Source organism: Zootermopsis nevadensis, unplaced genomic scaffold (assembly GCF_977971745.1).
Source record: "Zootermopsis nevadensis isolate Lab colony 2312 unplaced genomic scaffold, Znev_1.0 Znev_ptg000022l, whole genome shotgun sequence".
In the NCBI taxonomy this organism is placed as follows: Eukaryota; Metazoa; Arthropoda; class Insecta; order Blattodea; family Termopsidae; genus Zootermopsis; species Zootermopsis nevadensis.
Window position 1 is genome coordinate 14,113,890 of NW_028259154.1, and position 25,404 is coordinate 14,139,293.

The 25,404-nt window shown below is 37.9% G+C and overlaps 1 protein-coding gene across 3 annotated transcripts in view; it reads right to left on the reverse strand.

The window, feature by feature from the left end:
- Positions 1-548: 548 nt before the first annotated feature.
- Positions 549-25,404, reverse strand: part of Hr38 (Hormone receptor-like in 38) — a 48,845-nt gene continuing 23,989 nt past the window's right edge. For all 3 annotated transcript variants that reach the window (XM_022082039.2, XM_022082042.2, XM_022082040.2), the window contains exons 3-7: positions 9,127-9,695; positions 7,768-8,365; positions 7,169-7,371; positions 5,910-6,088; positions 549-5,172 (exon numbers count right to left, since the gene is read on the reverse strand). In XM_022082039.2, the coding sequence (XP_021937731.1) occupies positions 4,916-5,172; positions 5,910-6,088; positions 7,169-7,371; positions 7,768-8,365; positions 9,127-9,695 (1,806 nt within the window). In that variant the 3' untranslated portion in view covers positions 549-4,915. The remainder of the gene's footprint in view (positions 5,173-5,909; positions 6,089-7,168; positions 7,372-7,767; positions 8,366-9,126; positions 9,696-25,404) is intronic.

The following is a 25,404-nucleotide window of genomic DNA, read 5'->3' on the forward strand; positions in this document are numbered from 1 at the left end:
CAATATTTTTATTTTCCGTCTATACACAAACTTAAAATAATTTTAAACAACATTATTTTAAGTTTGTGTATAGACGGAAAATAAAAATATTGTATCAATAAAACACAAACATGACGCAATTAAGATATAAATTTATTTGTCCTTTCTTCAGTTGGACGCCCAGCCACGTCCCTTGGACCCACTGTTCATTGTTTTTAAACTTGTAACTGTTCTCTAATAAATTGTTAGTGTATCCATTGTAAGTGCCAAGACTGTGTAAAAAAGACTTTTACATTTTGTTTACTATTTTTCTGTTGTTTCAGAACTAAAGAATGCAGCAAAACAAGCACAAAATTCTCTGTTATTCTGCTGAGGAATTTAATGCACAACATATAACAGATTGAGCACACAGTTCAACAGAAAGCCTACAAATTGAACACAGCCTTGAAATACTTTGTTCAAACCTCACGAAGATTGTAATTTCGCTTGAGATGTCTTATAAAAACAATTTACAGGTTAAGTGAAGGGATAATGTGAGATGAAATCAGAATCTGAACAACTACCAGAAGTAACGCATTGTAAAGCTCTTTATTTTGTAACAAGAGTCCAAACATGTACCAAGAGGCTGGCTATATGGAGGGCGGAAGAACATGGCGGCTAGGACGCCATGTACATAGCCTGGCTCTTTGGCTGTATAACTCCAGTAGTTCCAGTTATAGAAGATTGCAAGTTCCACTTAAAATTAGCAAACTAACATATCTATGTTAAAAGTATATGGCAAGAATAAAGGTGATCCCCAAAATAATAAAATCTACTGATACAAAACACAAAAGGAATTTTATACACTCTTAGCTTCAGAAGGTGACCATTCTTAGTATGGTAATAATGGTAGGGTTAAAAATATCTTTGGTATCATGGCCACCTACAACAATAAACGCATCGCACCGTGCAAAAATATCACAAATATGTGTACGCTTGTTAATTTCTGATACATAACTGCTGGTTATTACACATGGCTGGCAATATGAAGAGTGCATTAAAAAAAGCAGGTACAAAATACTTCTTATGGTAATTTTTATGGATAGGTTTCTTCAAACTTAAGAGATTTAATCTGATAAAGTCAAAAGATAATATAATAACGTTGTAGACATTAAAAATATATACATCATACTTAGATAACTATCATGATATGTCTCTATATTTATAACTAATATACATTATGTTGTAAATAGTTTATCAGTGAAAAGTATTAAAGTTGTAAAAATTTTTACTTATTTTCCAAAGTAACTTTTAGATAATTAAAATAAATGAAAATATAACATTCTTTTAAGTACAAATCAGTATTTATATGAATTTAAGATCTTCAATTTGACCAGAAATTACCTAATAACTCCCTAGTTTACTTTTTTTTGCACCATTCATACTTTGTAATGTGGTAACTCTGTATGTGACTACAACATATGGCACCTATCAACGTGCTACGGAGTGAAACATAATCTATGGGAGAGAGCTCTTTGACTAATACACTCACATTTACAATAGTTACAATGACTACAATCAAACTGGACACAGCTAACAAGATAGGAGCAGAAAAAAGGTAAATTTGCATTTGAGATAAATATCTTCGGAAAACATTGGTAAACAGCATGCCCAGACATTGGCATTAAACACAACATCAAAATGATTCTCCTGAACTGAAGGGACAAAGAAAATGTCTAGTGAACAAACGTCTAGACAGAGATGACAATTATACCACCTAATTGCCATACTGCATTTTACCACAAATGTCCCTACACTTTTGAAAAGGCAGCTTCATATTCCAAGGCAGTAGAAAAGTTAATTTCCTTTTTCTGCTTATTTTATACGTAGTTCAGTTCAACATCTCACTGATAATGATATGATAATTATAATGGAAAATTACTTAATACTTATTTGACCCTCGCGTTCATCTGAAATATCCGGCACATCATATTAGGCTCGTGCTATCATCCCTTGTGGCACGTTATGATCAACTCGTCTTTCACCGACTCTTTTAAAATATACCTCTCTATCTTTGTACCTCAAAATATATTATCAATATATATCTATAATATATATTATCCTCTTCAAAAGTGACAGTGGAGAATGAATCAGTTATGTGATATTAAGACCATCAAGTAGTAATACAACAAGATATACCTGCTCAGTGGCAAAATACCAGTATGAGCTGTAACCATGTACGGGGAACTTCACACATTATTTAAATAATTGCATCTTCCTGTCACAATCAAGATAAGCCGCAAGTCAGTCGACATGTGCCGTAGCACGCAATTCTATTTCGCACCTTTTTTCACGTATTAACTGTCAGTGCTTAAAGAAGACAGTTTTGTACCATATTCAAAAGGAAAAACCTGGTGTAGCAAAGATAAAAATAATCTGCAAGTCTAAACTTAGCGCAAGAGAAAATGTGAATGTTTTGTTACATAAATTTAATCCCATCAGCTCTTAATGTCAGGTGGAATATTCTGGAAAATGACATTTTTAAATAATTATAATGTTTCATAACTGACTGTACACACAGTGCTTCAATATATACATTCTTCTAAAGTGGCCCATCCACATGAGTCTGACTTGCGAGTCTGGCTCGGCGAGCTTGACTCGTGAGCCGGGCTCGGATATATTTCACCACGCATGTAGAGCAGACTCGGCTCGTGACACCCCACCCACAAATGAGTCTGGCTCGATGGAACCCGAGCCGAGCTGGACTCGCAAGCCAGACTCGTACGTGGATGGGCCGCTTAAAACAAACTGTTACATCATTTCAAATAACAACGATCAAACAGTTTGTATTTTAAGAAACTTATACAGAAATAAGGCAATGAAAGTTGGATTCTGACTGTAGTATTGCTGCATTTTTCATTCCCTGTCCATCAACATGGGGAATTCAAATTAAATATAAACTCTCCTCAAAGAGATTGAAGGAATTAAAAATACTTATATACCATATGCTCTTTCACACAACTTTTAATTAAGTGTGCATTCAACAAGACAAATGTCTTTATGTAAAGTAAAATTTGCAAGAAGCCAACATGACCCTAAACACAGTCTTCTTCAAATATTAGTATTTTTGTGCATTATGAACACCTAATAATTCAATTCAAGATTTCTGTCTTCTGGGTTGTTGCGCTGTGTAGTCTGGTCGATGCTTACCAACATTTCAGAGGTCATACTGCGATGAATCACCCTGTTGACGGAGGCAGTATGACCTCTGAAACGTTGGTAAACATCGACCAGACTACACAGCGCAACAACCCAGAAGACAGAAATCTTCATACTCACCGCTGTGAAAACCCCAAATCTTACAATTAAATTCAACATTGAAACATTTATTATGATATAGCGACATTTTAATAAATTTTAATTTAGATACAGGGAATGAGCTCCTTCTCAGCACAGTCTATGGCAACGAATCAAATAAAGAGAAATACGCGATCTAAACATTCACCTTTCAGGTTTCTCCATTTGATAAAGTGAAACAGTGGTTTTGCTTGGCACAAGGAAAGTTAACGGTTACTTAATATGTTACTCCGACTAAGTTCCCCATTCTTATAATGATGAAGATAAGTTGTAGATATAATTTGAGATAGATTGTGGGAAAGATCTGGCATAGAATGGGAAGTAATACTCGACAGAAGTGATATTGCTGCAACCATTTGAGAAGACATATTTGTCTAAAAGGATCTCACATCTGTATCACACCATGGACAAAGAGAAATTGAGAGAGAGAGAAGCGAGTGTTCAGGCTCCATCTTGGCTCCCTCACTGCTGTGCACACACAAGTGCCAGTCTGCTCACTATATGTGTGTGTATAAATTACTTTATCTTCTTAAACTTTATGGTAACTTCAAAGTTCAATTAACAAGCTAAAATGAAAATAATAAAATATTGCATTTATGTCCGCAGTACGTACTAGACTTCTGTTTTGTGCGTAATATCCGACGCGTTTGCATGCAAGAAAATTTGAAGAATTCTTACATACACACAAACATACATTCACACATTACACACTCACAACCTTAAAATTGCACGCTGAAGAGCAACACAAATAGAATAACCTATTCTTAAAAGTATTACTACATCTCCCATCATTATTTATCACAATTGGTCTCATTAGGAAATGTAGATAATAAAGAATACTTTACAGGAGCGTCTCTCAGCGATCAATGTACAAAGATTCCTGTCGTACGAAATGATTACTTCTCTTCTTATTGACGGTCCACAGCCACAAAAGAGAAATGAAGACAGGCTACATATCAAGCCACGAGACGCGCCGCAATAATTCTGACGGCAGCTGCACCGGCTACTGGTGTGACCGATTTGGTCCGTCTGATTCAGAAACTCAACTCCAAAAACATTCTTTCTTCGAGAACTGGTGCAAGCACGATCATAAGAGTCGAACACATAGAAGGAACTAGGATTATTTCAAAGGAAATCTAAGCCCAATGGAAGCTTTGGAAGGCTATCTAAAGGGTCAAATGTCTACAGCACAGATCTCAAATCAGAGTCCTATCGCAGGCAACTATCAATACTTTCACATTATCATATTGATTAAATAAAACTGGGGGTTTATATGGCAAGGGAAATGGCTAAAGGTAACCAACAGTCAGGGTATCTTAAAGGTCATGCATTATCACACGCAATGATTAGAATCCTTCATGAGGACAGGAGGAGACTTAGCAATACACCATCGTCAGGACCTAACAAATTGTATGTCATGGTAACTGGTTGGGAGATCATACAGGCGTCTTGAAAAATTCACATCTAGGAAGATTATCAGATTATCCAGATGTCCAGCCTCCATATGGATTGAAGTTGTACTTAGAGATGACCAAGGTTTCCCACGAAGTTGGCAGATCACACGGACCTACAGGTTGCGCTCCGTATAAGAACGAGCAGTTCAAAAAGGTAAGCTGGCCACGAACATGTTCTCGATGAGTGGGGGAGCAGGCACTAGGTCCTCCAGCTTGAGGTAGAAGATGCGCTGAAGTCCCTGCACACTCAACGACCTCAGCTCTGGAAGCTTTCCAAGCAATCGTGAGAAGTAATGTGTTTTTCTTTGGGCCTCGGCATTGTATGTTACGTGATCCCGCAGTGAGCCAATTATTTTCATCTGTAGCTGCTCCACTTTGTGTGGCTCCTTCAAGCCATGGCGCTCTGCAAAGCACAAGATGACAAAGCTCATATCCCAGGGTACACCCCACTATAAAACAGGTGAACTACTGTGTAAGATTTGAGGTTTTCACAGCGGTGATTATGAAGATTTCTGTCTTCTGGGTTGTTGCGCTGTGTAGTCTGGTCGCTGTTTCATCGCTCTGATGACGGAGGCAGTATGACCTCTGAAACGTTGGTTAACATCGACCAGACTACACAGCGCAACAACCCAGAAGACAGAAATCTTCAAATGAACTACTGATACTGTTCACATTCATTATCTAAAAACACGTACAGATTGTCGTTGACACTCTGTCGGATATTAGACGTGTGGCTCGTTACTGTTCTATAATAAATGCAAGATAGGAACTATATTTTATTTTTCTGGTTATTTACCAATTTCATGTTCTCACAATATTCACATTTAAACTGGAATTAATGGTACCACATTGTTTTACACAGCAGCGACATAGGACTCTCACGTAAAATCACCACTTCGATTGGTAAGTATAATTAAAAACAAAATTTTTGTGAAGAAATTTTAGTAAGACTGTCTAAAAGTTCTGATGTTTATATGAAGGTTATGTCATAAAATAAAAAAATATACTGGTATATTTGCTACAAGAGATAATAAATTAATGTAGTGCACAGAATGAATCAACAGAATCAAAATATACCCTTTTACCTCCGTGAATCCAACCTACAATTGTTAATATCAACTAAATCCCCAATAAACCTACCGGTAACGAGTGTCAGAGCACAGAGGCATGCAAATGCGGAGATGTCAATGTCCATGGCATGTAGAGAATGACAAAAATCGAGAATGGCGTGCAACCAGTCGCCGAAACTCCGCTGGCATTGCTGCTTGTCCAACACTACTCCATTGCAGAATGTGAGTTTAGTATCGTCTGGCCTTGTCCTACACAGCAAAAACAATCACATTATATGAGAAGGAAATTAAAGGTAACAGATGAAAGGCAATGAAGGCATATTATATCTGAAGCACCAAAACTACACATTTATTAGAATAATGTAGACTAATCCTCTCTACTTACATAGGACATAACTGACCGTGACAAATTTTTATAATCGTTCATTTATATTTTCTTATACTTCTGGTTCCACAAATCAGAACACAGACTTTTGTACTGTCATATGATCAGGCTTTCTGTCAGTTATTTTTCTCTGAAAATAGATTGATAATCGTTCTTAAATGTTGACATGAGTTTCGAGGTTTAGATGGGCCTCAATATTCACTTATTGCACATGAAAAAGTATTATTTCAGAGATAATAAAGAGTACAGATACAACACTCTGAAACATTATTTATTCTTTCTCCATAAAACTCATTATATCAAAATATATCTAAAATAAAGTTCTATACAAGTTTTGTATAATGTGTTTGACAAACTGATAAAGTAGACTTTAGCTTCATGTATGGATTACATGAGATTGATGACATTTTTCCAACCTCCCATCTCATCCCAAGTACCAAAGTTTATCAACATCTGTTCAGTACGTTTAGAAATGAAACATGCAGACACACATAACCTCATTTTTAAAAATGCAGTCTGTGCAAAGTACACAAAACAGACATGGGAAGTAAAGTACTTCATTTAAGGAAACAAAAACCTATTCATTTAACACATCTAATTTCAATTCTATATTGATTTGTTCTTTAGCAAAACTAGACTCTGCGGATGTGAAGTAAAAATTTTTTTTTTACCTAACCTAACATACTAACGCACCAAACGCCTGTTAATAGCTTGGCGGCCTAACAGAAATCCCTGGAGACGGCAAATAGGAATTACCACAGCTTGTAGGGTGGGTAATTTTGATTTTAATTCAATTTAATTTTACGAAATGCCTTCTCAAAAGCCTCTCATTTACTTGTTACTTACATCTACAATATATCAAAACAGCAGTAAACATTTATTATATTTAAATACTGCATTTTAATTGTCATTGTTCAGCTCTTATATTATGGAGTGGACTTTACCTGTGCGCAAGGCGCAAGACGAAGAGCTCAAGAGAAGCGGATTGGAAGAGTAACTCCTGGTCGTCTCTGTTGAGCTCTACGAAACCTGGAATCTTATCGGCGAATGTGCGAATCACGTCCACAGATGTTGTGAGCAGGCTGTAGAACTGCTGAATCTTTTCTGCTTCACTCATCGGAGGTTCATTTGGCGTGGGTTCACGATACTGAGGAACAGAAATAAAATGTTCCGATTACAAATTCCAGGGTATTGGGTAAATGATAATTTTATCAACTATCTTTCTTCCACATATTCAGTTTTTTAAACATCAATTTGTTTATGTTCTTTTAAAGCAAGTTTAAAAATATAAACTAATGCAAACCTGAAGAACTTGTAGTGCTTGAAAATGCAACCTGGTCTTTTACATGGCGGAAATTTTCACAGATTAGTCACCAGATATTGAATGATGGAACATAAACAGAGGAAGCTTAAGCAGTGATGGTAGTGGCGGCAGTTTTAAATATATACTTTCTGACAATCTGTTGAATAGTGGCTAATACAGAGCAGAATAACACGTTTTCTTAACAGCAACACGATTAGTTTTATGAGAGAAAGGTCTCACCTGTGAGTAGTCAAGGTTCGCGAGATCAGGAGTTGTGTCCACGTGGGCCCGCACCAGAGCTGTGATCAGAGAGACAGGAGGGCTAGGGGGAGATTCTTGAGGCGACTTGGGTTTTGAGGGGAGCCTGCCCCTGCGGCCCTTCAGCGAGTCAGTGCGCACTACTTCCTTGACCATGCCCACAGCGAGGCACTTCTGGAAGCGGCAGAACTGACAGCGGTTACGGCGTCTCTTGTCCACCGGGCACGCTTTGTCGGCAAGACACACGTACTTGGACCCTTTCTGAACAGTCCTCTTGAAGAAACCCTTGCAGCCCTCGCAAGTCCGCACTCCGTAGTGTTGGCAGGCTGCGGTGTCTCCACACACAGCACACAGCTGCGATGGCGACTGGGGAGCGGGCCCACCGCTCGTTCGGGGCACTGCGCCCCCTGTGCTGGGAGCTGTGGATGCTGCTGGTGTGGGAGGAGGGACTGTGACTGCTGGGGACACCACGTCGCTCAGTCCACCACAGCCCGGGGAAGAGGATGCTGATGACGAAGCTGATGGCGCAGGACCTCCCGAGGGTATCGGCCCCAGCCGAAGCTTCGGAGATTCGCTGCTACTGCAGTGAAAAAAAGGAAGTTTTTTGGTTCTTCTGATGGAATATATGACTTTTAGGTTTCAAGCAGTCACACTAATACATGCTATTTTCGACTTTATCCCACGTCTAAATATTATAAAATTACAACGATCGGGAAGCTGGATTCTACTTCCATTATCTGATAAAAAGGAGTCCTCTGGTTGAGGTAGTCTCAAACCTGGACTAAAATGAACAAATTAACACAATGTAACGTACCATTGTCAGAAACATTTAAACAGTCACAGTGAAGTTTGGAGATTTGTGCGTTAAAATTTATAATAATCTAATTTTAATTCTTGATCATTACCCTACTTTAAAATAATCCAACTTTTCCACATTTGGAAGTACTTTCCGTGTTCGCTAGCTTTATATTGTGATCTTGTCCTTCATTCTGGTGATGAGACATAAACACATTACTCAATTTAGACGTGGTTGATCGCCCAAGAAGATCTTGGTGCCTTTATTTTAGTGAAATCTTAAAATCCTACATTACGCATACGTAGTTATACTGTATTTATTTCTGGTTCAACATTCAAACTAGGGCTCCACAGAACTTCTATGCTCCTACGAAAGGCCTCCTTACGTCTTCGACCAATAAATCTATAACATCAGCTAAGACCAGTAAAGTTGATTTGTTCCATTCAATTGCACTGTCTAATGCTTTTATTGGGCTTTCATAACAGAAATTTTAACATCACACCTTAGCAAGTTATATTAAAATTACGTTTATGAACGCGCCTCACCTAGTAGATTCGGAGCGTTGCAGTGGTAAGGAAGCCCGCCGCTGTCGCGGGCTCAGGGTTGTAGTTACGTGCAGTTCCGACGTACTTGGAAAGTGGGGCAGCGAGTATGTGTCTTGAGGCAGCGGTGTGGGCTCGAAACCAGGACTCTGCTGCGGGAAGTAGGGCGAATAAGGCGCTGGTTGTGGGGCAGACGGCTGAAAGTCATAAGGGGATGGCGCTGGTGTAGGGACCACAGCTGGGTGGTGGTGATGGTGATTATGGTTGTACGGAGTGGGGACGTTGTAGCACTCCTCGTCCATCTTGTAACCTTGTTGCTGGGACGTACTGGCGAGTTCTGTTGGTCGGGTATAGCGGGGAGAATACGTTTCCTGGAAGCTGGGAAGGGGGGCTGCAGGTCCTACGGGGCTCAAGGGGCCCGCACTTCCTCCGGGAGACTCGTGGTGGGGAGGCGGTGGTTCCTGATGGAATATCACGTCCGGAAATGGGTCGAGCTCCTCCGAGAGGGCTCCTGTGTCTTCAGAATATGGCGCGGACAGCAGGTCGGCGAAGCTGCTTGGTCCGAATGGGGACTGTAACAACAACAAAATAATTCTTCTAGAGTCCTTGCCACAACACTGGACTTCATCAACAGCAGTCGTAATTTAACTCACATCACAGCACATTTATAGACTCTATTTCTAATGTTACCTTCCCATATGTGCCTTGAGCTTCAAAGATGCACCTTTTCGTGAAGTATCAATGTAAATTTCGAATGTTTTAAAAATAGAGCCATGATCCTCAACAAAGCTCTCGTGGAATTTCATAAAGTAACACAAAATATGTATTCCTTTCCAAACAAAATATCTAGTCCGAAGGATCGTCAACATAAAAGACAACTAAATTTTATCTTTAGCCAGCTTAATACAATTCACACATTCCTAAACACACTTCCATAACTACTTTTAATATCTTCCAATCATCTGCTTGATCTTTAAAACATCTTCGTTCCACAACATTTTCCCACTACAATTTTATCTAATTTCCATTAGAGTTCCAATCCTCAATCCACATGACACGATTGACAAATGAATCGTGATGCGATAAGACGGAGCTGAAATGGGAACTGAACTCACTTGGCTACACTTCGAGACCAGCCAAGTGCAGGGCCAGAGATGAAGCCGTCTCTGAAGAACCCGAATTAGGTCTGTGGGTACGATAGTGGTCAGGGCTATCGCATGCATCGTGGGGCGCTGACAGACGAGTGTGGAGCAATGACGAAATAATGATTAGCAGGGGGGAAGACGAAGAGCTTGGAGAAAACCTGCTCAAGAACCACTTCGTCCACCACGAATCTTGCTGAGTCACCCGAGATTGAACCCGGTTATCTGAGTCCAGCCTCTAGTGCCTGAGTTATGGCAGATCTAACTGCAACTATTTGCGCGACATGAAACACAAATGCGTGAAGATTTCTGTTTATGTAACATAAATGCTGTAAATATAAAATTGTCGTCATATTTGAGATGAAAAATGTTGCATTCATACCGGTTTCTAGATATCAAAACTGCTAAAACACGAAACTGTACTTCCATCCCTTCCGTCAGTTAACAAGATTTAAAATAAAACACAAGGACTTAATATTTTTTTAATATGCGTTAAGTACTGTCACTGGTAACTGAGAGGCAGAGAAACGACTGTTGCAATACTTTGCCAGCGGCTGTACTTAAGGCATATCCGCTCATAAAAGCACCGTATATAATTAACCTAAAATAGTCAATACGGTGTTTTAAATCCAATACAGGTACGTACTGCCGAAATAAAGTAACACCACAGCATTCTCGGCTGTAGGAATAATATTAAATAAACGCAATTAATACAAACTATTTTGCTGCTAAAAATTTTCATGGCCAGAGAACCAAGTTGTCATAATAGGGTAAAAGTCAGTTGAAATTTAACGGGAACGATATCTTCCATGTCTTAATCCCTCGTTCTGTTCCTTACTTTGCTTTATTCCTCTCACCCTTCTCATTCATAAGTCTCTCAATGCCCTTATGATGGAACTTCTATCCGACTACAAGACGCTACAATCGAGAAGACAGACATTTTTGAACTCGTAGCCGTAGGAACCGCAAATCAAACAACAATTTATTATCTTGTTCATAAGAATCCACCAATGGACTCTCTTGAGGCAGTCTAATCTAATCCACAGCTCTGAACTTAATGCTCAGAATTAAGCTAACATAAGAAATCAAGCGTGTGTATTTTTTGTTACAATGGAAATTTATAGGCTATATACTGTAATTAAGTGTCAATAATTCGATGCTTGGAGTTTCTTTGCTATTTAATAATCCTTAATTAACCTCACAGTCATGGAGTGTGTGACAAAAGAGTGTGGAATGTTTGTGATAAACCAATCGAAAGGACGAATGAGAAAGTAGTCGTAGCATATTTTAAATTACTTTCTCAATGTGCACCTTACATGTTCAGTAGAAGCTGCCAATGAACTGTCATGGCCGGATGACGACTGTAAGTGATGGACTGGGAAAATCATAGAAAGAAATGGCCAAGCCCTATGTTAAAGTAATTAATTATTAGAGTATTTGCTTGGTGGTAATGGCAAAGACCATGACAACTTCAGACAGGGTAGTCGGTAATCCAACCCACGCAATGGTAATACGAAAATTATTGCCAGAAACACAATATAAAAGTAATAGCAATCTTGTATGATATGAAGCTTTCACGGCGACTAAGAATAATAAATTCTTCTCGGGATAACAGCGTAGTCAGGTAGTTGAATGGAGAAGACACCAACGTTTCGAGAACCATCCTCGTCCTCGTCCTCAGGGTACTGTCTCGAAACGTTGGTGTTCTCTTCCTTAAGCCACCTTACACCGCTGGTAGCCCAAGAAGAATTTATTATAATAGTGACAACTTTAACTTTTGTTTTACACCAATGTAAAAATCTATGGGAAACAACACAGACTTAGAATGTTTGAGAACAGTATTCTTATTTTTAGTAGAATATATGGACGCAATATAGAGCAATATTATGTAATTCTATCCATCCTGTTATAGGAGTACACAATGAGAGACAGCGAGGCTTGTAGCACGCACAATTAAAATTAGAAATGTATTCAGAATTTTAATGGGAATAACCTAGGGAGAAAGACCTTTAGGAGGATCTAACTGTAGATGAAAGAATTATATTAAAGTGAAATTTAGAGAAATAAGGTACAAAGCGTGTGAACTGAACTTTCTGAATCAGGTTAAAGTCAAGTGATGTGCTCTCATAAGCATGGTAATGAACCTTGTTTCAACAAAAGCACGGAACAACCTTTCAGGCGAATAACTGAGAACCATACACTGCAGACTTGGACATAAAATTTGACTGATGATTTTAACTACAGGTACTAATTAGTGAAAAGTATGAAAGCTGTTTTCTAATCACATACACGTAATAAAGTACATTAAACAACATCGTTTACCTCTCAAAACACACATTCGTTTTCTGGCTACACCTAAAATCCACTTCAACTCTTTATTAAGAAACCCGTTATTTGTCGGTGATAAAATTGCATAAACGTACAATTAATTAACCACAAACTTCATGGGTAGTTATTAGGCTGTTTCCCTGAAGTGGCAAAGTGTCACTGGCATCAAACCAAAACATGTTTCGCAACGGAAGTCTCTTTATGGGTCACCATGTTTGCTTCATACGTAAATGAAAGCTGAACCTTCTTAGCGTTCATTTGACTATAAAGTTATGGATTATCAGTTTCAAAGTGCGACATTCAACGTATTGTGCGTAGCAAGAAACCATGATTATGTTCTCCTGTATTCAGGAGATTATCAGATCGAATTCCGACACGGTTCCCAGTAGGTATTTCAACAAGAAACTGTAGGCATACAGGGTGGCACAGAAATAAATATACATCTTCAAACAACCATTTTAGGATGTTTCAGTGTTACTAAGTTACCTTCCTTTAGTTCAAGATAATACTGAACGGCAAAAATTATGCAAATTAAGTTAACAGAATTAGAACGAACATTGCAGCGTAACGACAAATTCCTGTCACATTTCTCCCAAGTTACAAATCATTATCTGTTTTGATAACACAAGAGTCATCTTCGGGTGTGACATATAGGTATTAATATGATTGTACAGCAAAACCTTACTAATTCGGACCCTCTATAATTAAAGCTACCTGTTTATACAAATGTTTTATTAACGAAGAAAGGAAATACTTCTTAAATTTTTGATCTGAATATAAAATTTTTCACAAATTATTAGCTTCCTTTTCGTCATAATTGGGTCACAATACCATATTTCAGGACTGTGAATAAATTTGATTGTTTTTATAAATTATGACTCGAACATGTTAATATAATTAATAGCAGTACATAATTAAGACTTTTCACTAATTCAGATTAGCCCTCTCTCAATTAGTCCGAATTAGAGGGGTTTTATTATAAACCTATATAAGAAACATACAGTTAAATTTGTTCGTTTGCTGAAAACTATAAGGAGAAGAATTTTCAAATCTGATTAACAAAATTCGGAACTTTCAACTTATTAAACCGTTATTATGAATTCTGCCATCATACGTTCCTTTTGCAGGAATGGCATAGAATTACTTCCTCACTAACAAAGGGACACGTTTGTCAGGTAATGTTAATGTTACCGGAAACTGAAGAAACATTTAGAATACAACACTGTATAATAATATCAAACATATTGTAAGTGCTCAGAACAATTAATACGTGTGGCAAGTTGAATGAATTTAAAGCCATATGATCAGGTAAATATTAACTATACGTCTCATGTCTCGAAGATCCGTCCTTCGAAGCTAGACGGCAGTTACTGTCAATTCTTCCGTCTCGCCCTGTGTCTGGAGAAAAGGACTTTTGCGTCAAACTGGATTGTGACACTTTCCTTCCCAGTGCTTACAAGAAAAGAAATAACAATTTATCATCATTTTACATACCGTCAACTTCACTAGCCTTGCATCAAAATACCCCGACGATAACGCACAATAAAAACTAATAACATTTACTATATCACCATCCATGCTTGCCATTAGCCATGCAGAAAAATAAAGCGCTTTACCAATGCAAACTCGTAGGCCTGTTGATTTCATCAGATCTCACTACCTTTGGCCTTCTCGTTGTGATTTCAAGCCGAAGACAAAATTTGGATACAAGAGAAATCTGACCTATCAAATACTAACACGGACAGAATTATTCCACCAACAGTGCGTTAATATGAGATTTGAGGTTATCACGGTGGTGAATATATCATTGTCTTCTGGGATGAGACGATGTGTGGACTTGTAGTTAGATATCAATATTTTGGAGGAATATTCCTGAAGATGGAATCAGTATATTCCTCCGAAATTTCGGTACCTATCTTCAACTGTAGGCGGCATTACAACCCAAAAGACCAACTTCGATAACGTGTAGTATGTGACAACATATTAATCATTGTAAATACTTTCTATGTTAATAATACCCCAACACTGTGTTTTATATTATAATTTCAATATAATAATTTGAACTAAGCCACTATTAATAATTTCTATGCTAGTATCCGGTCACTAAGAGACCCTTGCTAAATTGTTGTGCTCGTATTTCGCTGCAGTCTTGCCTAAGCTAATATTTTATTGCCAGTGTTTATTGGAACAATTACAATAATTCCCTTCTGCCACATTCTTCGTAGATTCTAACCACTGATGTCGTTCACACAAAACGCCAGATTTATTCACATTTCAAAACACGTCAACTTGTTATCTTAAGCAAAAACCAAATGTTAATGTCAGTAGTAGCCTATGTGTGAAAATTGGTCTTGCTTTATAAAGTCTCGTGTGCACAAATATTTCTTAGTCTGTAATTTTATTGCTAGGCTTATATTATAAGCTCACTTGAGTGAAATTCAGTAGATGGGAAGATAATATTAAAATAATCTTAAGAGTATAAGAGTGTGGACTGGATTAGTCTGGCTTAGGACAGTGTCAATTGGCGGGTTTTTGTGTAAAGACGGCAATAAACCTTTGAGTTGCATAAAAGACCGGAAATTTTTGAGTAGCTGAAAGACTGTTAATTCTAATGAAATACTTTGCCCTGTGTACTTAGATACACCCATGCTGTAACGTTCACTTTCTAAACAAAAACAGGGAAACTGCTGGGAAATTTCTGTGCACCGAATAAGTGATGTGACAAACGAAAAACTATGACATCGAAGTGAAAATCATGTGGTCGAAGTATAATATATCGTATCTGTATCATTTACTAATAGTATTAACTTTATTTGTTTTGGTATATTCATAAAGTATGCTTTCACAGTGTAATTAATATAAGGTTTATGACTATTTAATAATTGTTTTACTATACCTACAGAATTTTTCTCGCCATTTTCTCCGTCCTGTGGTCAATTAGAAATGGCCGCACCCGACTTCCCGCGTAAAAAATGCCCATCCCCGCACTACAATTAACTGCCACTCTTATAATTACAGGCATGCACAACCTATCACATCAGTAACCACGTGTCATATGAAGAACAGCTTCCTACACCAAGAAACTCACAAAACACACAACTTTTGCGACAAGTACCTAGCCTGTATGAATCCTGGAGTCTCCATATGGTGATGTATCACTGCAACATATCTTATTGCACGTGTAGTTCAGTTCGTCACCACACAACCATTGGCAGTGGTTGAGATGTATATTACTTGATGTGTTTGTACGGCCAAAACACATTTTGATCCACAGAATCTGATCGTGTTTAAATAACGTGTGTTCAAAACAGGCCTATACAAAAATCAAATGTCCATGCAATTCCTTTGCTTGCAAACCACGTTGCAAGTGAAAAAAGAAACTACGTGGCCGATTTATTAGCACTCCTGGTTCGTATTTCAGTAGTGCCACTTTTTATTTATCGACCGGAAGCCGGCTATCGTAACTGAGATTTTTCATGATTTTCCTCAGTCCCTAGTGGGAAATTCTGGAACAGTGCCTTGAAACAAACACTATAGCTTCCTCCACACACAACCGCTCTCCCACTTGATCCCATATAACCTATTCAGATGAGAAAGCATCGTTATATAAATAATGGAATAATGTCGTGAATATATATATATATATATATATATATATATATGTGGACGTGAGTTAGATGATCTACAAATGACCCTAAAGATCTCAACAGTAGTCATTGGTGCGGCAAACGTAAGATTTATTTGTAAACAAGTTGATGTAACTTGCGCCTATTTGGAAGAGAAATACTTATGTTTAATGGTGAAAGAAAGCGGAGTGAATTCTAATCACTAAGATATCACATTTGTAAAAGAAATTGTGACTACTTGTACCTAATGAATTCGAATTTATTTACCCTCTCAGAAAATTACTGTATAATAAATCAATATTCACCACTGTTTCTCTTAATAAGAAATTCGTATCTATCCAATTGCGTCGTCTCATGCTCTGGCCCTACAGTTGACGCAGATGTAACAAGTCAAGTACATGTGTGGGAGACTTCAGGTTCTCAATGCTGCGAGTATGAAGATGGCTGTCTTCTGGGTTGTAGCGCCGTGTCGCCTCGTAGATATTTACTGACGTTTTAGAGGCCCTTGCTGTCGCCATAATCGGGGTAATACCTCCACCGTCTTAATTATGAAGGCAGCGATGATGACCTCTAAAACGTTGGTAAACGTCTACCAGACTACAAGGCGCTACAACCCGGAAGGCAGCCATGTTTGTAAACCCAATGTTAAGGAAATAGAGAAGATTCAGTTGAAAGATAAAAATGGAGCATAGTAAGAAAGTTCATGATAAAATATTGTGTAAGATGTAATTTATCATACATCACACTGAAATCCAAAGGCCTGAGTCTATACAACTCTTCGTTTCAAGAAATGTATAAGGAACGTCGTTCATAGTAACTAAATACAATCTAATCTAACATAATAAATCGAAATATTTGTTTGATCTGACTTTGTTATATAAGTTTTATGATAATTAAATTGATGATGAGGGATGGCAGATCCAAAAATTTGTATCGACAGACGGATTTAAAGTTATTAATTCCGTTGCTCTTAGCAGAATGTTACTGGAATTAGCAGAGAAGGAATTATTATCCCCCGCCCCAATCTTCTCTATGACGTGTAGAGGAACATATTTACCTTTACGTTTGAGATTTCGACTCTTACTGGTTGTTAAAGGGTTGGTCGCTTTCAAAACAACCGCATATTCGCCAAGAACCTAACTACGTAAAAAGTTTCAGCAGCAAATATCCCATTAAGTCCTCCAGGCAAAACAGAATTAATGGAAAAGGCTGGTACCAACTGTTACTGTTATTTTTAGTGTAAATTTGACACCATATAGTAAACGTTCACCATTCCTACTCTAGGTTAAACGAAGCCGCGGAAAATACGCAATAAGGAGAGTTACTGTCAGTGGAATCTTCCCCAAGCACAAAGCTTGATTTTTAAAATTAAGAAGCTGCTAAGCTCTAAAATACACTTTTCTTCCCCATATTCTGGTTTTACTCGGTTATTAATCTCTGACATAATACCCGCAAAAGGACTTAAATTATCCATTTGTAATTCTAAACCAATTCAGAGTGAGAGAGTTTCTTCTGCCTAGCACTTTGTTACAAAGTTAAAATATTTTTGCATAAAAGTTGACAATATTAAACATTTCACATAGGCCTGTTTTTAGCCTGTTTATGTACTAGACCCACAGGAATTTCACCTGCTTTAGAAAACAAAGACATTTAACTTCTAAATGATAAAACAACGCAAAACATTATGACATATGTCATTGGTGTTCAGCCAACAGAAAAGAAATAACGTCAAAGCATTCACAAGGCACTGAAGAATATCCCATTGCGATCACCACAAGTTCTGGAACTCATCGGGCGATCGACGAATATAACTCAACAAGACGTGGATAGTAATTTTTACATTTAGACTAACACGTTGCACCGAAGTTACGAGCAACAACCATCACAACACACAAGTCCCCCAACATGGAAAGCCATAATGCGGCTGTTGCAGAGTTGTAACAATGAAAACAAAACACGAACAACGAGCGTTATGCTATTGTAACATGTAAAAACAATCATGCTGCACAATGTCTACTGCATGGCAGACACTCTTCAGAGAAAGAGAAAGGGTTGAAGGGGGTAAGGGGGTGGGTGGGTTTGCGCCGTACCGGTGATGTTGGGGGGCTGGCGCTGGACGCCACTGGGGCGTGTCCCTCGGTCTCGCGTTCATCCTCGCTGTCACTTTCCATGCGCGGAGAGATAAGACACCCCATAGGCTCCAAAGCAAACTAAACAGACGCACAGACGCTCTGCTTCGACGCTTGCGTAGTAGTATTAACTCTCGGGGTACAGTAACTATCCTGTCCCACAAACAGGTACTTCAGGATGTTGCGACCTAGATGACGCTGGGCTGCCAACTTCAATTCTCCTTTCTGGTCCACTCACGCCACCTATAACACCGCATGTCAAAACTTGGATGGTTTCCGGCAGATGTTCGACTCTTCATTCATTCTTCCCATCTGATGATGTTCGGAGAGGATATCACCGATGACATATCATCAGGATCAGTCAGGTTAAGTGTCTCATGCCAACACACATGAAGCAATGTGATATGGAGGCAACGCATAAAACACACAATGCAGGGATTGCAAAAGACCGTCCATCAGAACTAAGTAGATACTTTTCACTACTCACACAAGCATCAAGGCATCCTCTACTGCTCTTAATTATTCCATAACTCATAAAAGGAACTTTACAGAGCTGTACTACAATGAATAAAATACCTGGTACTCTGTCCTTTGGATTGCGTTCGGTTGGAATCAGAATGATTGCAGCTATAATGGTCACTGTAACAGTTCTGCAACTCCCCGCAGAACCCCAAAATCCAACACCGCTAACCTGTCAACTGACTTGATCCTGAGCCAGTTCTATCCACCTACCACTCTCACAACTTATCTGTCTTAATGTCATCCCCTTACCTGCTCGGACTTCAAAGAAGTTTCCGCCACTAAAATTCGGTGAGATTCGAGCAACATGACATTTTATGGTGCGCTCTTTGATTCCACCCAAATAACGCTCTTACGTGACGTAACATAGATAAATTTACAAAGTTCCTTGTTATGTAATGTCCTAAATTGCATACTTACGTCATTTTTCTTACGTATGAATAATTTCTTGAATACTTTAGTTTTTTAAGCTTTTGTAATTTATGTAATTTCCCAAACGTACGAAGCTACAGCTATGAAAAATAAAAACGAAGAAATGTAATTACTCATCACGACAAGGGCTGACTCATAATTCTGTCCCGGATTAAAGAAATTAAACTCTGAAATGAATTTGTGGGCAGTCATGTTAAGCACTTATAAAAATGTAAACCGTAAAAACAAAAACTTGAAGTTTGCTCCAATTTTATGTACTTTGTATCGCATCCACCGGTTTGTTCATTTCAGTGTTATAATTTCTTTAAATCGGGACCTAATTCTGACTCAGTCAGCTAAGACTTCGAGCGGTTTTTGCGAGTCGGACTGTGAAAACCACCACCTCCAAGACGAAGAAACCTTGCGTGAATTTCACTGGTTACATTCTCTGAGGTCTTACTGATTAAGGGATAGAAAAAATAACGTTATGAGAGCTTTATAAGGCTCCTTTGTATTCTTGAACAAATAATACTAGGTCGATTAAAGCCACGAATATAAGATAAACGGTACATGCAACACGCACGGGGATACGAGAAATACTCAGGCAAACTCTCATTCGAAAGGAACCAAATGGGAAGAGCCGACTTGCGAAACTACTCTCGTAGACAGGAGTATAATATTAAAATGTACACTAAAGAAATTGTGGGTGTACGTGGTTTCGGATTGGATTTATCTGGTTTAGGATACGATGCAATGATGTTACCGAGGTGCCATAAACTTTTCGTGGAATTGGCAGTTTGCTTTGCCGTTAATTCAAACTCTTTCCTGTCCATAAACGCAGTCTCGCGGACCACAATTTGCTCAGAGGAGCACTGATATCATTGCTCCATCTATGTGCATGTCTTATCGAGTGATTTATCTTCCACTCATTAATACAATATACAACATATAAAGTTATTTAGGTTATTCATAATTTGACTGCAGAATTTGACAATGCATAGGAGACTAATCACGACAAAATTATTGGTGAAAGACGAAAATATTATGTCTAAACAATATGCTTATTCAAATACCATTTATATACACGTGGTGTATAATTTTACTCACGGACGAAACGATAAAGCCATTTCGAATATATTTAAAATAATGACAATGTGTCAGTGCTATGGATGAATATTTGTCATATAAATTTCAGGTTTTCATGGCAGCGAATATGGGTATTAGTCTTCCGGGATGTTGCGCCGTGTAGTCTGGTATAAATTTGCAGACGTTTTAGAGGTGCTGCATCAAGGTGACGCGCTTCAGACTTAGGCCATTTATGCCCATAGAATTGTCAAGTGCAAGTTAACAGAACTTAACTGTACTGTGATTATTTTTCTGCGTATCTCTTGAAGACTGGGGATTTCTAAAAGACCAGGCTAAATACAAATCTGCAACAATTTTAGTATCAATCACTTCGCAAGTCAACTGCCAATCTGTGCGACGACATAGGACCGCAAAGTACGACAAGAACTTTATCGCATTTCGTTTACGAAGATTTCGGAGCAAGAACAAGAAAGGCGAAATTTAGGTTCTCACAGTGACGAATATAGATACAGCCTGTCTTCTGTGATGTTACACGGTGTGGTCTGGTAGATATTGAGCGACGTTTCGTCACGCTGATATTGCCCTGAGAATTGAGAATGAGGACAGATGATTTCTCTAAAACGTCGGTCAGTATCTACCAAACTACTCGGTGTAACATCACAGAAGAAAGCATGTATTCAAAAAGAAGACATTAAAATGGCGCTTGCATAATTTAATTTTTGTTGGGCAGTGCATGCAACACCTGTAGTAATACTTTATGTTCTTCTTTGCTTGAAGCCGGATTATGAACATAATCTTAGTACAGTAGCAAGTTAATAGTTACAGCAATTATGCTAAATTATTTTTATACATCTGTCGTATATCATACCAACCTGACAATAATTTTTTTCGAAAATTCCTATAAGAAAGGCATAACCATGTAAAAGTATTTTGAATTTACCGTTATAATGACAGTCATCCTTATTATAAATAAATAAATATATCAACATTACTTAGTATTATTACCGAATTAAAACGTAAGTATTCCAATTTTGCTGGTAATTACATTTTGTACAGTTGGTACTTCTGCTCCGTTCCCATACAAAATAACAATTGACAAAGTCGGGTTCATTCCTGAATGAAAGGCAAAACAGCGTCAAACTGTTTAATTCTGGTGGTAATTACGTCGCAAGGTTTTGGCAGGCCTGCGTCATGCCACATAAACCTAACATGGCGGGCGGGTCGACGGGCGAGCGGGTAAAATTACTAATCTAATTCCCATCAGACCAGGCAGCATTGTGCCGCGTGTCATGCTTGAGGACACCCGTGGATAATCATACACCGTCACGGCGCGAGACCTCACTTGGGAGAAATTCCGCGCTAAATGTCAACAGCTTCTATATGAGAGCTCTGGCAGAGCGAAACAGCCACCCCCCTCCCCCTCAGCCCTTGTAACATTGCCAAGGAAAACTAGGTAGCCCTAGATTCATTCTAGATGTACGCGTGCTACCTCTAGCAGCCACACAGCTTTCGCACTAACTTTACTGTTAGAGAAAGAATCGCCTTTTTGATTTTAAATTTAACAGGATAAGGAACCCTAAATTTTAGCCTCCAGAATATTTAAAATGCTCATATTAACAGATGGTACAATACAAGTCACTACGTTGTATGGCAGCAATTATAGTATAATGTATAAGAAAAATACTTTTGTAAAACTCTACTTCCTGATGAAGAAAAGTCAAACTTCCAAGCACAAAGGCGAGAACATTCAAGAAAATCTAAAAGAAAAAAAATCTACTCAAAATGTAGAAATTACTAGTCCAAAATCACTCGTATTTAAAAACATTTGATATCTCGAAGCAGTAAACTTGAGATGACACACTCAAACAAAAAGCTACAATTTGTTGCTTTCGTCATATAAACACTGCTGCCTTCATCATGCCATTCCGTGCTTCGAACTAAAACTATACCTTATATAATTATAATATTAAATTTACTTTGACTTTTCTTAGCGGTCATTAATTACTTGACTCTATTATCAACCATACGGTGGTAAAGTTCGTGGCTTCCATCCTGGGGTATGGGTTCGAAGTTCGGTCAGGATATCGGCCACTCTGATTGGATTTTTCGTTGTTTTCCTTAGTGAATGTCCAATATCTTGAAACATGGTACGACCATTTTCTATCAAAATCATAATATTCAGAGCTACATTAACCGCCGTGATACAGTTGGCTAAAAGGCAAAGTCGATCGATCATTCACAAATATATATTTATAGTAAAGGTTAAGACTGCGTGGAGTTTTCCCCCCACTGTCGCTATACACCTTCATGCTTAGGCATGAGAAACATTTATCTTGATAGTTTAGGGAACACATGTGTGTCTTAACCCTTGTGTGGTTCTAAACAAGCAACGATAAACTGCTGAATCGGTCTGATGGGTTCCGGGAACGTGCCAAAATAACCGGTCATTCAAGCGGCGAGTCAGTGTGTAACAGTTTCGTTGAACTGGTCAAACTCGCAGGGCGAACATATGTTCCCGAAAATCGTATCAGACGCCGCCTACCTTACGACATCATCGTCTAATCCACTTAGCTAGAACAGAAAGCGATTCATGAATCCTAAATTTTGAAAATGTTATTAGGAGTACAGAGTAACCGGTAATAATCTCTAAATAGTTAAAGCAGAGTTAACCATTCATGTAGAAGTATTTCAGGTCTACGTAATAAAGAAAAAGTTTCATAAGTTAAGGTTTCCTGAACAGAAACTCGTAGATGTTTTAAAATATTTTTTAACTTATATATAAAATATTTATATTTGTTTTGTCTTCCCTTTCTGACAGTACACGAGTTTATATAAAAGGCTAAACAAATTCATCGTAACTCCCCAAACAGACCCTAAAATATTTTCATAAATCTACTTTTAACGTTCACTTTTCTGAAAGAAACGCTGGTTTCAATGAATATTTTAAGAGGTGGCCCTGTTTACACAATGCTAATTTTATCATGTTAAGGTAAATCCCTTTGAACAACTACAAAACCCTACAGTCAAAATTTTGTACATATGTAGTTGCGGTGTTCTGTACACACTGACTTTCTCACAGTAATGCATTTGTTATCAGAGTTTATATTTTTTCCAAACGACTAATTAAAAATGACTGTAGGCTTTGTAGTTATCTAGAAGAACGTACCTTAACATAACAAAATCAACACTGATAAACATATAACTTACCACCTCAACTTAAGGTTCTGATTTTTGTTGAGATATGGATGGAAATGAATTGTCAGTTACACGGTTCGACTGCTTTATCCCCTAGAAAAAAGCTGCCGATACTAGATGAGTTTCTGTGTTCCCCGGAGTTGATATGGACGAGATGTTTATAAGAAAAATCCCTGCATGAATGGAACCCCTGACAGTAAACGTGTAACTAATTTAATAAATAGTTCACAATTAAACTGAAAAAAAATTTGGCAGATGGTAGGAAAGTCAACACTTGGAATAATATTTAGGATGACAACTATATGAAATTTGATATCTGTATCAGGGGAAACGATAAGTAATCGAGGCACCCTAAAAGAAACTTAATATGGCTTGGAAGGGGGGAAACACTCTTCATAAAGCAAAGTTTATGATCACATACTCTGCCTGCAGTACCATTTAATCTTTGAGCAATTATTTTAACACATCGATAATTTAATCAGAAACCTTACGTAATGTCTAAAACATGTTCTCCATCGCAGCGTATGGTATGACGGTGAGGTACTAGGTCGATATGTCTGACAGATAAAAATTATCAGGAATCAAAGTAACAGTACAGAAAACACATTACAGATTGATCTGAGGAAATTCACACCGACCAAAAGTCGTGATTTTGTGCTTAGCAACACTGCTTCGTATCTGGAATGAGTCGGGTTCGAATCTCAGCCGGTGTATAATTAGGCTTATCGTGGATTGTTTTTAGTCCCTGCTCCCATATTCTGACGTAGAAAGGCAGACTATGAAAATTAATTGATATAAAAAGGCATCAAAGGAGGCCAAAAATGTGAAGATGGCTAAAGAAGAATTTATTAACTTAGACAACCCTAAATATGGAGCAGGAATATTTTGAGATCAGTGTAGTGATACTTCAAATGTACGCCTCATTTTCAGAAAAATCAACCGTTTCTCAACAGAGGATCTTAACGACTCTTACAGTAAGTTTTGGCATCATCTGGAAAGCTGCTGACACTTTATCAAGATCCGAAATTAATAAACAAGGGATTTAATTTTTACAAAATACGCAGCAATAATTCAAAACAAAAACTCTTCTGCGTCTGCATGCCTCAAAAATTTTGTAACCATTGCGTGAATAGCTCCTGAGAAAATTGTAAATGAATATGACAAATTTATTATTTCCGAAACAGACGGTGCAACGTCCCTTTAAACGTAACCCGATAAAGAGTAGCGTATGTTTTATGTTATAAGTGATGCTGCCATTAGGCACCTTTAGGAAGAACTGCTAAAAGTTATAAGTTTCATTTACTCAATTTTGCTAAATATTTTCTACACGGCGACGAAGGACCAACTCTGGGGATGTCTTTTATTAATCATAAGATCAGAGATCTAAATCAATACAACGCCCATTTACTTTTGAATATATTAATTTGTAAACTACTTCATAATTTATTGTTCCGAAAATACGTCCCTTAATATGTAATTAGACATGCTAAAATATCTTGCCGTTCATTTCTCAACCACAGAATCGCTATAAACAATCCAGAACAATTTTTTGCCAATTCGATAGCATATTTTGCGGCCAAGTTTCCCAAGACAAAAATAAGCCGCAATTCGTTATACTTTACCATTCTAAAGTTACTTACAGCATAAAGCCTTTTGTTATTAATTATACTGAAAAATGTTAGTCACATATATTGTAAACATCAGGCTACACCAAGATGAATTTATATCATACTGTTCCTTTATAAAACCCACACGATTGCCTATTCAGTTTTATACAATGCTTTCCTGTAACTGGGCGCCAGAAACCCGTTATTACTGACGAGTCTTTGAGCAGATTCACACTGA